The sequence below is a fragment of the Procambarus clarkii genome, chromosome 90 (genome assembly GCF_040958095.1).
Source record: "Procambarus clarkii isolate CNS0578487 chromosome 90, FALCON_Pclarkii_2.0, whole genome shotgun sequence".
Classification (NCBI taxonomy): Eukaryota; Metazoa; Arthropoda; class Malacostraca; order Decapoda; family Cambaridae; genus Procambarus; species Procambarus clarkii.
The window spans coordinates 9,976,009-9,992,102 of NC_091239.1; the positions used below are offsets into that span (position 1 = coordinate 9,976,009).

Genomic DNA, 16,094 nt, shown 5'->3' on the forward strand with positions numbered 1-16,094 from the left:
TTTTGTTTCTATCATCCTATCGTCTCCCTCCCTTCTCACTCTCCCTTCCTGTGGGAAATTTTTACCCACCATATCTAATAATCATCTAAGAAATGTATAATTTCTATATCATATCTAAATCATATAAAAATCATATCTAAAATGTATCAAAATCATATAATGAATCATTAAAGATTCATTATAGCTTGATCCTGGATGACAATGGCACCATGAACACGTACGCAACAGGGGCCCTTTTGATGCCTACGTGACTTTGTACATGATCTTTCAAGGATCCAGAAGCTTCTAGAAGGACTTCTTAATTAAAAAACTATTGGAACATTGATTCAATATCCGGTAGGATTAAAAATCAAATCCTTAATAAGATTCAGTGGTACTTACAAATACTACTTATAATCTTTAAATCTTATATCTAATTATATTATAATCACATCTTATCTTTATCATAAGTCTAGACTGTAAAAATAATCAATCAATATTCATAGAAGGCTACCGTGCTGAGAGAGCATGGCAGAGCATCTCGGGGGGGAGAAGCGCCCACGACGATGCCTCGGGGCACTCCGCGTTTGTTGACAAATGAGTGAACAAGTGACTGATCCTTAGCGAACATTACCAGCTCAAGGACACCTTATCTAATATTTTTATCGCCAGTGAATACTCTCTAGAACTGGGGGAGTACCTGGACAATATCTACAAGGAAAATCATAGAACATTCATAAAATAAGAGTGTATAGTGGAGATCACGGTGACACGGTTTCCTCCACCTTCATTCTTTATCTTTATCATATCATTCTTCTGCAACGCAGTTAAAGAAAAATCACGTAGCAACGCTACCAGATCATCATACAGCAACGCTGTAGCAAAATATCGTGCCTAAACTCAACAAGAGAGAGTTAATCAGTCTGGCAAACTTGTCAGACAGGCACCCCGACTGGCAGAGAAGTATATTGAAGGTTATTTGGTATATGATTGGCCAATTGTATGCTTGTGTAGCTTTAATATCCTATAAATCTGTCTGTTGGTTAAAAAGCGAGGCTAAGCCTCACATATCGGTACGTTTATTAAAATTGTAGTGTAGCTGTGAATCTTATCCAAGCACTGAACCTCATGAGTGTCCATTCTGTCAGAAAAGAATTCAGCCTCAATAAGTAAAAACCTCACAAGTGTCCACAGTCTTGGAAGAGATTCAGTCAAGCTAACTGTATAAAGTGAATATGTCTGCATATATATTTGAATATATAAATTAAGTTATCAATAGCTTGCTTAGTTAATTTTTAAGTTATCATATAAGTTCATTTAATTGAATTAATTTGCAGACAGTAATTTTTTTAATTTAGTTCAGTACAAGTCCCTGGTAGTTTCCTCTTATATCAATCCCAGCAGGTTTTTCCCACATTAATGGTCCTTCGAACCTAGATAATAATGGTCCTTTGTACCTAGATATTTATGATCATTCGTTTACCGAATATTTCAATGCCAAATACATAAGAAACTTCTTGATTTTGCATTGGAATAATTTTTACATATTCTAGCCTAACCTAGCTATCAGCCAATATTTATCATAGCTATATATCTAAGTAAACATATTGTTTGCAGTGGCTTAAGCCACCATATCCATTAACTAGTAAGCATTCATAACAAACTGATACTGTTTTGTGTTAAGAAACCACAGTAATTAAGTATATCAGTGTCACAGACACAACTGCATCTTAATCATAAATTACCAATTATCTACCTCATTGTGGTAACATTACATATATATTTAAGTGTATTATCTAGCATTATCTCTAATCTACTGATTTTCAGAGCTGCTCATTACATAATATTCTTTAAAAAAGTGTTATCATCACTGTAAGAGCATTCTTTACAATCTAACCATAATCAACTGTACAAACCCTATTACAGGTAAAACCAGTAGACATTCTACTGTATTTTATCTAACAACTATTATGGTAACAGATTTTGTAATAACTTTGCAAAAATAGTGCCATTTACTATTTTTAAAAAATTATTACAGGATTTACCAACTTGGTGCATTCGTGCATTCGGGTCACAAATCAAATTATTACAGTACTTTTGATAATTGAACACCTGCTACAACCAGATTCCAGGGAGGAAATGAAGGACGATCTTTGGAATCATTACCTAAGTAGACAGGAAAGCTCATTTATCAAAATACATTAACATCATACATATTTATCAGAAAAAAGAGAAAAATCTCGGAATCTCCAAAACTCGGAAAAGGTCAAAATGGCTGACAGTGTTCCACCAGCAGCTGAAACAGGAAATAGGAGGACACTTAATGGTCTGCAAAATCACCTAACTCAACTGATTGACAAATGTCAAAAGTTGGCTAGGCAACCATCTCCTGATTTAATAATTCTGAATACCAGAGTAAAAGCAGCTGTGGATAAGTATGAACAAATCAAACGCCATGCAGAGATTTATCTAACAGAAATGGCTAATGCAGATTTAACCCGAAGGGAACTTCAGGAAATTGTCGCTGAAATGACAATGTATGAAGATAATATCCAAGATCAACTTGATCCTTTAATCAAACAAATATCTCAAGCAGGAACCCAATCCAATGTGAGCTCATCCACTCAACAGAGCAATGCAACTATCACACATATAGCCGCAGAGCTCCCAAAGGTACAATTACCATATTTTGAGGGCAAGGATGAAGACGATTGGGATACCTTCTGGAGACACTTTGATTCTATAATAAACTCCAAGCCCTCTCTCAAAAAGGCGACAAAGTTTCAATATTTGCAAGGCCAGTTACGGGGAGAGGCAAGGCAGGTCATTGCTAATTTGTCATTAACAGATGATGATTACGACCATGCCTTACAGTTGTTACAAGATAACTACAGTGATAAGGAGACTGCAATTGCACGTCTCTCGTACAAATTATTGGATTTACCCTCTCCAAATAAAAGTTATGAGTCACTACAATCATTTCGATTGTCTATAGAATCAATCATCAAAGCCCTCAGTACAAAAGTACCTGTAGGTGATGCAGAGTGGCTTATAAAGTTAATCATTCAAAGGAAACTTCCAAATGAGGTCATAGACAGCCTATGCACTCATTATAACACCAACATCTTATCACAAAGCCAAATCATTGATGGACTTCGAGCTTACGTACAAAGATTACGAAGCCGAGGAAAACTTAGATCTCAAGAAAAAATCCCCAAAAGTGAATCCACGGACAAAAGCAAAAATGTCCAGAATGGCAGTCAAAAATCAAGACAACAAAACTCCTCTTCTGCAAAGTGGAAACAGAATAATGTTGGCTCTTATGCTATATCCCCCACAGTTAACAGAACTGTAGGAAACCAAGCTCCTAAGACAGATAAGACAAAAGGAGCTACAAGTGCCCCAAAATGTTTATTCTGTCAAGAAGCACATACCATTTATCAATGCACAGTTTATGTAGGCCGTGCCAGTCGAATCGATCGACTGAAATCTCTGAACAGGTGCATCCGTTGTCTACGGAAGCACGATACAAGTGAGTGTATCACTCAATTGCAGAACTGCCAATATTGTCATAAAAGTGTACATCACACAGCACTCTGTGGTGATATTAACACTCAATCCAGATCACAGACTTCCAATAATCAACCTGCATCTCAGGCAAAGCCCAAAGATGATAATACCACAACAGCCGTACAATTCTGTACAGTAATGAGCAATGTCAACGACTTGGATACAGAAATTGTTACAGCAGCCATATTGCCTACTGCACAGCTAGAACTATGCAATCAAGGAATTTGTATTCCAACTAGAGGCTTTTTTGATCAAGGGTCACAGAAAACCTTTATCAGTAAAAAGATGGCAGAAGATTTACAACTTAAATCTTCAAAGCAAGTATCTACATCCATATCAGGGTTTTTTACTAATTCTGGTCGTAGAACCTTTCCAGTAGTAAAACTCAATGTCTGTCTAGGTACATCCCAAAGGACAGTAGAAGCCATAGTAGTTGATAAAATTCCTACTGAAATGGAAGTGACTGGTCTAACAGCCACAATTAAATTCCTAAAAGAAAAAGGAATCCAATTAGCAGATCCTCTGCTTGAGTCTGACTACATAGGGGATATCGGAATCCTGATTGGAGCTGACTACTATCATCGATTCATTCTGGGATCAGAAGAATCTATGGGTATGAATATACTCAAATCAGCAGGAGGCATATTGATGACAGGACCTATACTAGATCTTGAACCTTCAACTCCTGAAAAATCACATCATACAGAAACTGTAATAGTGGCATGACTAGGCAAAGAACAGTCACCACTTAAAATCCCCCACATGATTGATGATGGATTAGAATCTGTACCTCAATTGTGGGAACTTGATGCCATAGGAATAATTCCTGAACAACCAAGTCCTGATGATGTCTGTGCATACAATCAATACTTAGAAACTGTGCAGTACTATGATGGACAGTACTGGGTAAGGCTACCATGGAAAATCAACCATAAAACCTTACCTACCAATTATCACATGGCTTATAGTCAATTTAAATCTCAACTAGCAAAGCTAAGAAAAAGGCCTGAGCATTTAAAACTCTATCATGAGATTATTGCTCAACAATTAAAGAATAAATTCATCGAAGTCGTGAAACATGACAATACGCAAACAGGCCATTTTTTACCTCACATGGCTGTAATGAGAGAATCAAAAACGACTCCTTTACGGATAGTTTTTAATTGTAGCTCCAAATCTGGACCCCAAGGAACCAGTCTAAATGATTGTTTGCAAACAGGTCCAAGTCTAACTCAGAAATTGTATGACATACTGTTGAAGTTTAGACTTAACAAATATGCGTATTCAGCAGATATAAGTAAGGCCTTTCTAAGAGTTGGCTTGCAGGAAGAAGATAGAGACTTCACTAAGTTTCTATGGGTAGAAAACCCAGAAGATGTCAATAGTCCAGTAGTGACTTTCAGATTCTCATCAGTTCTTTTTGGCGCGACAAGCAGTCCATTTCTGTTGCAAGCAACTCTAGATACTCATCTGAAGAAATCATCAAGTCCCTGTAAGACTGAAATCAGTCAAAATCTATATGTAGATAATTTTCAAGGGACAGTTAACAGTACTACTGAACTGTTACAATTATATCAAGAGGCCAACAAGGAGCTACAAGGTGCCAACATGCCACTACAATCTTGGGCCTCTAATAATGCAACATTGAATAATCAAATAGCAAGAGATTACCCTGAATATCACGTACCAGAATCACAAAAGGTGTTAGGTATGGATTGGGATTTAATCTCGGACACAATATCGATCAAATCTGTGCCAGTAAATTACATCATCACTACAAAAAGGGATTTGCTTTCACAAGTTAGCAAAGTATTCGACCCACTTGGTCTACTAAATCCTTTGACTATCAAGTGGCGTTTATTGGTGCAACAAGCATGGAAGGCTAAGGTTGGTTGGGATGATCCACTACCAATCCAGTTACAAAAAGCTTGGATGGAAGTGGCTCAAGAACAAACTTTAGTTGAAAAGATAATCTTTCCGAGACACATAGTCGAGGAAAATGAGGAAGTATCACTACATGTATTCGCAGACTCGTCAGCCAAAGCTTTTGGAGCTTGTGCTTACTTAGTGACTTCTAATCAATCATATCTTATCACCTCTAAGGCCAGAGTCGCTCCATTAAAAAAGAGGACTTTGCCTCAGATGGAACTAACAGCACTGCTAACTGGAACACGCTTAGCTGTGCATATCAAACAAGTCTTGTCTACCATGAACATCAAAGATGTCATCATATGGTCTGACAATGAAGCTGTCTTACAATGGGTACGAAACGACAACTGTCCAACTCCATATGTAAAAAATCGCGTCTCGGAAATTAAAGAAATTTCCGCAGGCTTTCAATTGTTGCATGTACCAACAAAGGATAATCCAGCTGATCTCTTATCAAGAGGTATGACATTTAAACAGTTTGCAAAGGCAGATATTTGGTTCCATGGGCCTCGATGGTTAGTGAATGGTAGTTGGCCTGAACAAAAGCCACACGTCATTACGACACAAACCATAACTACCACCAGGCAGCAAGCTCAAATATCAGTCTTGGATTGTACTCGTTACTCCTCGCTCATCAAATTAATCAATGTAACACAGAACGTGTTTCATTATCTCAGGAAAAAAGGTATAAAATACACTTTTCCTGATGCACTTATCTATTGGGTAAGACAAGCCCAGAGAGAAACTTATGGGAATAACTATGAAAATCTTCCGCATAAGTTAAAACACAATCTCGGTCTGTGGATAGACCAAGAAAATCACAACATTCTGCGTTGTGGAGGGAGACTTAAACACGCAGATATCAATCTAGATACCGTGCATCCATGGCTTTTACCAAAAAATCATTGGATCACAAGGTTGATTGTGTTGCATACACATCAACAAATCATCAAACATGGAGGAGTGTTAGACACACTCACACAAATCAGACAGCAGTACTGGATTCCTCAGGGAAGACAGTCAGTCAAATCAATCTTGAAGAATTGCATGATATGCCGAAGGTACGATGCAAGAACTTGCTCTTATCCAGGGCCACCACCCCTACCAAAGGAACGAGTGGTCCATCTACAACCTTTCGAAACGACAGGAGTAGATTATACAGGAGCAATATATCTAACAGGGACTGCAGATAAGCAACCTATCAAGGCATACATCTGTCTGTTCACCTGTGCTACCACCAGGGCAGTACATCTAGAGGTAACACCCGATATAACTGCTCAATCATTTATTCAAGCTTTCCGCAGATTCGCAGCACGCCGATCATGCCCTAAGCTGATGATTTCAGACAACGGAGCAAACTTGGTAGCTGGAGAAGCATGTCTACGGGAAATCTGTTCCCATCCTGCAGTTACTTCCACACTGGAACAGCGTCATTGCAGATGGAAATTTATCCCTCCGAGAGCCCCATGGCACGGAGGATTTTATGAACGGTTAATAGGAACTGTAAAAAGATCCTTGAGAAAATCTCTACACCGTCAGAAAATCAATCTTCAAGAGCTCCAGACAGTAATCACGGAAATAGAATCAAGGGTGAATAACCGGCCGTTGACTTACTTGTCTGAGGATCCTACTCAACATGAGCCATTAAGTCCTGCCCACCTAATGTATGGAAGACTTCTGACTCCAGTACCATCTCTAGTGGATGATGAGATCAGAGATCCCTCATATGTGGGTCAGAGCGAGTTGGTTCAGGGGTATAAACATCTGTCTAGCATAATCCAAAAATGGAATGATGTTTGGACAAAAGAATATCTTACATCTCTACGAGAACATCACTATGGGGCCAACGTCCCACATAATATAGCTAATCTCCAACCTGGCGATATTGTCTTGGTAGACAGTGATGGCCCTAGGGCTGACTGGCCATTAGGTAAAGTTGTCTCAGTCCATCCAGATAGTCAGGGGATTTTGAGAATAGTCAAAATCCTGTCTAAAGGAACAACTTCCCTGAAGACATTGGACAAACTCATCCACATGGAATCAGTGAGCCAGCTGCAGTTAGATCCTGAGAGACCTCAAGACACTCTAACTCCACAAGACCCACAGACTCCTAACAGACACAATCGTCCACAACGGACAGCAGCACAAAAGTGCAAGCAAAATTTGCACTTGTATTATCAATCCAATGGAGAGTAAATAAATACATATGGTTACTATTGTCCTAAGTATTGGACTCTGTGCCAGTTCTCTCCCTCTGGAAGATGTGGGAAATTTTTACCCACCATATCTAATAATCATCTAAGAAATGTATAATTTCTATATCATATCTAAATCATATAAAAATCATATCTAAAATGTATCAAAATCATATAATGAATCATTAAAGATTCATTATAGCTTGATCCTGGATGACAATGGCACCATGAACACGTACGCAACAGGGGCCCTTTTGATGCCTACGTGACTTTGTACATGATCTTTCAAGGATCCAGAAGCTTCTAGAAGGACTTCTTAATTAAAAAACTATTGGAACATTGATTCAATATCCGGTAGGATTAAAAATCAAATCCTTAATAAGATTCAGTGGTACTTACAAATACTACTTATAATCTTTAAATCTTATATCTAATTATATTATAATCACATCTTATCTTTATCATAAGTCTAGACTGTAAAAATAATCAATCAATATTCATAGAAGGCTACCGTGCTGAGAGAGCATGGCAGAGCATCTCGGGGGGGAGAAGCGCCCACGACGATGCCTCGGGGCACTCCGCGTTTGTTGACAAATGAGTGAACAAGTGACTGATCCTTAGCGAACATTACCAGCTCAAGGACACCTTATCTAATATTTTTATCGCCAGTGAATACTCTCTAGAACTGGGGGAGTACCTGGACAATATCTACAAGGAAAATCATAGAACATTCATAAAATAAGAGTGTATAGTGGAGATCACGGTGACACGGTTTCCTCCACCTTCATTCTTTATCTTTATCATATCATTCTTCTGCAACGCAGTTAAAGAAAAATCACGTAGCAACGCTACCAGATCATCATACAGCAACGCTGTAGCAAAATATCGTGCCTAAACTCAACAAGAGAGAGTTAATCAGTCTGGCAAACTTGTCAGACAGGCACCCCGACTGGCAGAGAAGTATATTGAAGGTTATTTGGTATATGATTGGCCAATTGTATGCTTGTGTAGCTTTAATATCCTATAAATCTGTCTGTTGGTTAAAAAGCGAGGCTAAGCCTCACATATCGGTACGTTTATTAAAATTGTAGTGTAGCTGTGAATCTTATCCAAGCACTGAACCTCATGAGTGTCCATTCTGTCAGAAAAGAATTCAGCCTCAATAAGTAAAAACCTCACAAGTGTCCACAGTCTTGGAAGAGATTCAGTCAAGCTAACTGTATAAAGTGAATATGTCTGCATATATATTTGAATATATAAATTAAGTTATCAATAGCTTGCTTAGTTAATTTTTAAGTTATCATATAAGTTCATTTAATTGAATATAATTTCTAGTACTAAGTTAATAGTATTAAGACTACATTTAAGGTAATTTATTTATACTTTTACAATTTAATTTGTTGTTTATAGTATAAGAACATATTGGCTGTTAAGTTATGGTGCTAGGTTAGACTATGTATGTTTAAATCTCTGATTTAAACAGAGCCAGTGTTCAGTCAGATAACTGAATTTATCAAATCTTATCCTTGTATAAAATACAAGCTGATGTGAGATCCCTGTCTACAGGTGGATTGGAACTTCTATCAACTAAGTCATTCACCCCACCTGTCCCTTACAGCCCACAGTCTGTCATTAGGAAAAGAGGAATTAGGATTTACAACCCTAGCTAGAGATTTTAATTGAATTAATTTGCAGACAGTAATTTTTTTAATTTAGTTCAGTACAAGTCCCTGGTAGTTTCCTCTTATATCAATCCCAGCAGGTTTTTCCCACACTTCCTATCTACATCTATCCTTACCTTCATCTATCTCCCTTCCTCCCTCCTTCCTTCCTTCATTCTCACTCCAGCGTCCCGTCACTCTGGAAACCAACACAATGCAGGTGGCGGAGGAGTTCTGGAGTCGGCAGGACCCTGATAGGACCCGCAGGATCCCGCTAGCAATGGTCAGGGACCGGATCCTACTGACGAAGGAGGCGGACGGCATCCCCAATGCCCTGGTGGTACAACTCCTTCGCCAGGCAGACAACAACAGCGATGGCTACCTCGACTACGAGGAGTACATGCGCTTTGTGAGTACACACTCATTGTTTTGTTTGAGAGAGATAACATCTGGTTATATCGGAAACATATTTACATCCCGTATTTTCGGATGTGCGGGTTGGGCGTCTAATATCTGCTATGATAGAATAAACTTTTTACATGTCACTGTACCTCACTAGGCCGAAGCCTCAGCAGAGCACTCGAGGTCCCGAGAGGTGTTCAACAAGGCGGCCTTGAGTGTGGTGCCCCGGGGAGAGCGTACCGCCGACAGGAGGAACTACCTGCAGGAGTACAAGTGCTGCCCTCCGGCACTCTTCATGGTCACCGCCACCTTGGTTGAGGTCAGTGGGAGATTGATAAAGATTAAGCCACCCAAAAGGGGGCACGGGCATGAATAGCCCGTAAAGTGGGAGGGGGGGTTTCTTTCTTTCATGTGTCCTGGCCTGACTTATCGTCCAGCATCCGATACCCAGCGCCTGTGATTTAAATGCGATTGATTTTGAGTTTAGTAGGCATCCATCAGTCTCAGGAGACTATGGAGTTGCGCTCTGGGTGACGGTTGTAGTTTATCTACTGCAATAATTCAGTGTTCTGGTCGTTGCCTGACGCTTGTATAAGCCTCATTCATTTCTCATTTAGTTCACGTCTAAATATTTTAATTTTATTATTTTTCCAATATATGTCAGTGTTCTTAGCTTCACATTCAACCATGTCTAAAGTCAAATTAAAATTAATTTCAGGGTTTAGTTTCCAAATCTAAGAGGAGTCCTAGACTCAATATCCAATCATTAGAAGAGACACCTGTCTGGGATGAATAATACGTTGATGTCTGCTATATAAGACAGCATATGCAAGCAGTGAATGTTCCTAAGAGTTTATAATACAGTAATGTTCAACAGATTGTGGTGTTCATTTACTACGCTGTGGATATGAACAAGCCGATAGGGCCGTCTGGACCTGCGCCCCTGTACTCCCCACTCATATACAACCCGTACAGACGCTATGAAGCCTGGCGCTATCTCACCTACGCTCTCATTCACTCTGGGTACGTCTTTACAGCATATTATGGACGCTATAGATATTGCCAGACATTGCTCTGCGTCAGTGTGTAAAACAAAGGCAAGTTCTCAAGTCATAACTTTATTGTAACGTTGGTTTAAAATATAAAAAAGTTTATGCTGAAAACGTTTTCTTTGGAGAATTTGGCTTTCTGTAAACGGAAGTCTCGGGTACTCATATAGTTTTCGATTCACATTATTGTCAATAATACAACATTAATCAATCCATTCCCGTGAGCGGATTTCCTCCCTGAGGACAGGTTGGATTTATATCATATCATATTTTGTTCGTTCGGGAGGACTCTTGTAACTAATCAAGATATCAAGAGGCTCCTGTAACTAATGTATTACATCACCAGGCTCCTGTAACTAATGTATTATATCCGGAGGCTCCTTTAACAAATGTATTACATCAGGAGGCTCCTGTAACTAATGCATTAACCTGGTTGATGGGGTTCTGGGAGTTCTTCTACTCCCCAAGCCCGGCCCGAGGCCAGGCTTGACTTGTGAGAGTTCACATACCCACCGCAGCCCGCCCAACTATGTCCAGAGGCTCCTGTAACTAATGTATTATATCCGGGGGCTCCTGTAAGTAATGTATTATATCAACAGGCTCCTGTAAATAATGTATTTTTGCAGGTATGTCCACCAGGCTGTTGCTTGGAGCGGCCCGCAGGCCCACATACCCACCACAGCCCGCACATACCCACCGCAGCCCGCCCAACTATGTCCAGAGGCTCCTGTAACTAATGTATTATATCCGGGGGCTCCTGTAAGTAATGTATTATATCAACAGGCTCCTGTAAGTAATGTATTTTTGCAGGTATGTCCACCTGGTGTTGAACCTGGTGATGCAGATGGTGCTGGGGCTGCTGCTGGAGCTGGTCCACGGATGGTGGCGTGTGGGAGTGATCTACCTGTCTGGGGTGCTGGCGGGCTCCCTGGCGCAGTCCATCACCCAGCCCACTGTGTACCTGGCGGGGGCCTCCGGGGGCGTCTATGCTATAACCTATGCTCATGTAGGCAACCTCCTGTTGGTTAGTATACCCTCGTGTTGGTCAGTACACCTTCCTGTTGGTCAGTACACCCTCCTGCTGGTCAGTACACCTTCCTGTTGGTCAATACAACCTCCTGCTGGCCAGTACACTCTCCTGCTCACACAAACAAACCTACTCTGGACGCTCAACTCATCTGCTTGGTAGGTTAGATGTCCCAGCAAAGGATGTTATTAGCTGCTAATAAACATTTGTAGGTTGTAAATAACCTAACCCACACATATGAAATGAGTGTAGGCTTGATAAGCGTCCTGGAAGGATCGAAACGTCGCATGGCGCCGATGTTTCCATGCATGAACCAAGCCTCACCTTATTCATCTGGAACTCTAAATCGCCTAAAACAATTTTTACATTCCTCCTGTAATTTTGTTTTTATAATTTGAATTCATGTCCTTGAGTGTGACAGGAGAAATGATTTGTAATTATTTAATTTGTTCATATTTGTTTATGAATTTAGGTATATTTGCTGTGTGTTTGTAAGTTGACGTGTGGGTTTGTGTACTTGTGAGTGCTAAGAGTATATGTCTCACTGTTACAGTAGACAAGTAAATGTCCATATTTCCCATGTCTCACATGTCTATATTTCCACAGAACTGGTCAGAGATGGAGTTCCGATGGCTGCAGTTGATAGTGTGTCTGCTGGTAACGGTGTTGGACGTCAGCTACGCCCTCTGGGACTCCTACGGCAGCCCCACGCCCTCCAACGTGAGTCTACAAACACTAACCTGCCTGGCTGTCTGAATTGCGCTTTACATTGCTTTGCAACTGTTTATTACTGTTCTGTTTTTTGCATCTAGATGCCCAATGAATGATTATCATACGTTTACAAGTTACTCTTAAGTGATGGCATACATTAGAAAAACAAATATTGTTATAACTACTTATATACATAATTGCATATGCGGAAAATCCAAATTGAAATTGAAGCTGAAATATTTTAAACCGCTAGGCCTTCGTCAGAAGCTAGCTATACTGGAGTGAAGAGGGAAGCCTAGCCTAGCTACTGATTAACACTTAATGGTTGAAAATGTTAAAGCTTCGTTCATATTTCAATGTGGATTCCATTACAGCTGCAGATCATATAAACAAATGTTCCACTTCGAGTGCAGGTCTCATACTATCTCAAGTGTGTTCCTCTCATAATGAAAGTCTCATACTACGATATGTGTTCCATATCGTTAAAGCAGGTCCCATACTACCGCAAGTGTGTTCCTCCTACAGACAGGTCACATGGCTCACCTGGCAGGCGCTATCGCCGGGGTTCTGATGGGCATCAACATCCTGATGAACCTGAAGAAGAGGCGGTGGGAGCGTATCTGCTGGTGGGTCGCACTCTTCCTGTACGTGGCTCTGGTGATCACGGCCGTTATTCTCAACGCTGCGCTCCCAGTACCCGACTACTTTCCCGACAACGACTACACCGACCTGGTAGTTGTAAGAGAGAACTACCTCAACAGCCTCCTCTAGTCTTCAAAGAGAGCCTGGCATTCACCCAAGTCTTGTCCAGCTGAAGCCTTCTGGAACTTGAATTACACAAAAGTAGCTATGTAAACAGCCTAGCTTCTTGCTACAGAATTGACTTTTTTTCCCTAGTACACAGTATATAAATGTGTACTTGGATACTGTCAATAGACGCTAGACTATTTTTTTCTAACATTGTTTAGGATTATAAATGTTGTCTGTGGCATTTTTTTTATGCACCAAGGCATTAAAAACTGATGGAGAATTTGTGTATAAGTCGACTTATGGGCACAAGAATATCTGTGATGATCTATTTCGTATTCTCAAGTATTTTGATAATATATGTTTTTTGTAAAATGGATGAGCTTTTGATGTTAAATTTAAATTACCAAGCATGCCTTATTACTCTAATGTTTAACATTAAATCTATCCATATGAAGATTTTTTATAGCTTGAAAGATATTGTTCATGTGTGTGATAAAATGGAATCGAGAACTCTGTATAAATGTATGTAATTTGAACTTACTGGAATCTGAAGGTTTAATAGAAGAGATATTATTTATATATTTTTTAATGTAGTTGTGAACAAATAGATGTTAGAATGTAAGTTTATATTTCTGTGTTATGTAATGTTTCTGTGATATCTGACGCAAATGCGTTTATAAACTAGTTACCAGCAGCTATAAACTAGTTACCAGCAGCTATAAACTAGTTACCAGCAGCTATAAAATAGTTACCAGCAGCTATAAACTAGTTACCACAGTTTATAGCTGCTGGTATAGCTGATCACAGTTGATTACTACAAAGTTCAATTCGAATAGTTGTAAGTTCCTGTCCGAAACGCTATATGCGTGTTAGTGGCTTTGCAAGAATGTAAGAACACCAATGTTATGTACTCTCATAAACCTATTGTACCTTCTTGTACACAAATAAATAGATAAGCTAGGATGGAAGGTAAATGATCGGTTCAGTGTCGAATACTCGAAGGCTGAAACGTGCCATCTAGATTTTCCCATCGAGGTTGTCACTTTCAATTGTGTGTTTTTAAAAACGGTGAAGTATTAACCGGAGAAAACTCCTGTTGGTATACGACTTCTAATACAGCATTAGAAAGGGCTATGAAGACAAGGTCGAGGTGGATATGAGTATGGGGGGAAATGAAAACGGTGCCCAAACACTTGGACCATCTGGGATTGAACGCCAGCCAAGCAATATACAAAAGTTCTTGTGGAACACCTCGAGCCATTACCATAAAATCCACATAATTGTACTTCACATGAACATAGAACATTGTAAAGAAATGTGGGTAGTGTGTTTTAGAACACTGAACTGTGTCTTATACAGTGAGCTTTTGATATACATATATTACTCCATAATTAACATCTAATCTTTAATTTCATAGTTGTCTTTGGTGGTCGAGTTTGGACCTGGGTTTAGGTAAGATTGATTTCAATCTCCATCTATTGCACTAGCTGGTGAGTAGCCATACTTTGGGAAGTCTCTTTTTGGTAAAATTCATGACTGTGCTACTTCCTACCATCTGCTGTCATCTCCATACAATCTGGTATCTACACCTAAGTCCTACCCATGCTGCCTGGACCTGTAGCAAGTATTCCCACCACCACCCTTCATCCTCCCACCCAAGGAACATCTTATATACATTGCTATTATAATAAGATTTGACCAATGATCGTAATAAAGCATAAACATTGTATTTTGTTTCGTTCCTAAACAACCATCCTGGTTGCCTCTTTATTGAGTAACCCCAAACTACAGACGCTTAAAAAAAAACTTGAATAATAATAATAGAATAGCTTGTTTTCCTAAAGTCTGGGGCTAATCCAAACGCCTAATCAAGAGTAGGAACACTTCAATAAACAGGTGCAGAAATACGCATAAAACTAGACAGTTACTTCAGTGTGTGCCAGTAAATAAAAATTAAAGCAAGGGGCACCACGCAAATTAACACAGCACTGACTTATTAATACGCAACAACAAAGTTGCTGCATCCCACTAAGACAATAGTCATAAATATACATTATCACCGGGGAAAAAACTTCACTGATCATCACAGTATATATACAATTAGTAACTAGTAGCAATGCCTGACGGTACTCCTAATCCCCCACTACTAACACAAGGTACTTACCCAACACACCTCCGCACTCCAGCAGCGCTCAGCACTGACTGAATTGTCAAGGCTTGACGTAGGGTGAGAATCTCTGGCCGCAGGCTACGTGTTGCCAGGTCGACAGGTTCTTCAAAACTTACACAAACTGGTCATTGACAAGTGCGGAAACCATAGGTAAGCCTTCATAATATTTCTATACACCTCTTAACCCAAAGTGGTACATGTATTACAATACTGGCTGTTCGAAATATACCACCCCATCCTCCTATTTAACTAGTACGTATAGCAACTGTGGATATTTAGTGACGCAACGGACAATTAGATAATAGTAGTTGGTACCATTCATTTTATAGATCCCGGAAGAAATGAAACTAAAAACCAAACTTAAATGTTCCGAAGTCTAAAATAACACATTTATGCACTATATTAGGCTTCAGATACTGTGTAGTTCGCCAGGGAAGACTACTTATTACATGCCTTTGTATGACTAACCAGGTGTGATGGGAATTTTTAGCATCACGTAGCTAGTTTTTTTAGTCCAGCTAGTTTATCTGACTGGATGTCCTTAGTTGACCAGCGGCTGACTGGAAATTTAATCGTCAACGCTTCGACTTCGGAAAATCAATGACGAAAAATATCAGCGACTTTCTTTAAAAAAAAAAAAATATAGCTCGC

The 16,094-nt window shown here is 39.6% G+C and overlaps 1 protein-coding gene across 8 annotated transcripts in view; it reads left to right on the top strand.

The window, feature by feature from the left end:
- LOC138359256 (rhomboid-related protein 2-like) overlaps nt 1-15,000 on the top strand; it is a 26,229-nt gene extending 11,229 nt beyond the window's left edge. For 3 of the 8 annotated variants that reach the window (XM_069318340.1, XM_069318339.1, XM_069318338.1), the window contains exons 3-8: nt 9,522-9,743; nt 9,894-10,055; nt 10,614-10,759; nt 11,596-11,809; nt 12,419-12,532; nt 13,049-15,000. In XM_069318340.1, coding sequence (XP_069174441.1) covers nt 9,522-9,743; nt 9,894-10,055; nt 10,614-10,759; nt 11,596-11,809; nt 12,419-12,532; nt 13,049-13,294 — 1,104 coding nt within the window. In that variant the 3' untranslated portion in view covers nt 13,295-15,000. Of the gene's footprint in view, nt 1-4,311; nt 8,744-9,239; nt 9,744-9,893; nt 10,056-10,613; nt 10,760-11,595; nt 11,810-12,418; nt 12,533-13,048 lie in introns of those variants that run through there. The other 5 variants (XM_069318342.1, XM_069318341.1, XR_011225872.1 and 2 more) reach the window with 5 other exon arrangements.
- The last annotated feature ends 1,094 nt before the right edge of the window (nt 15,001-16,094 follow it).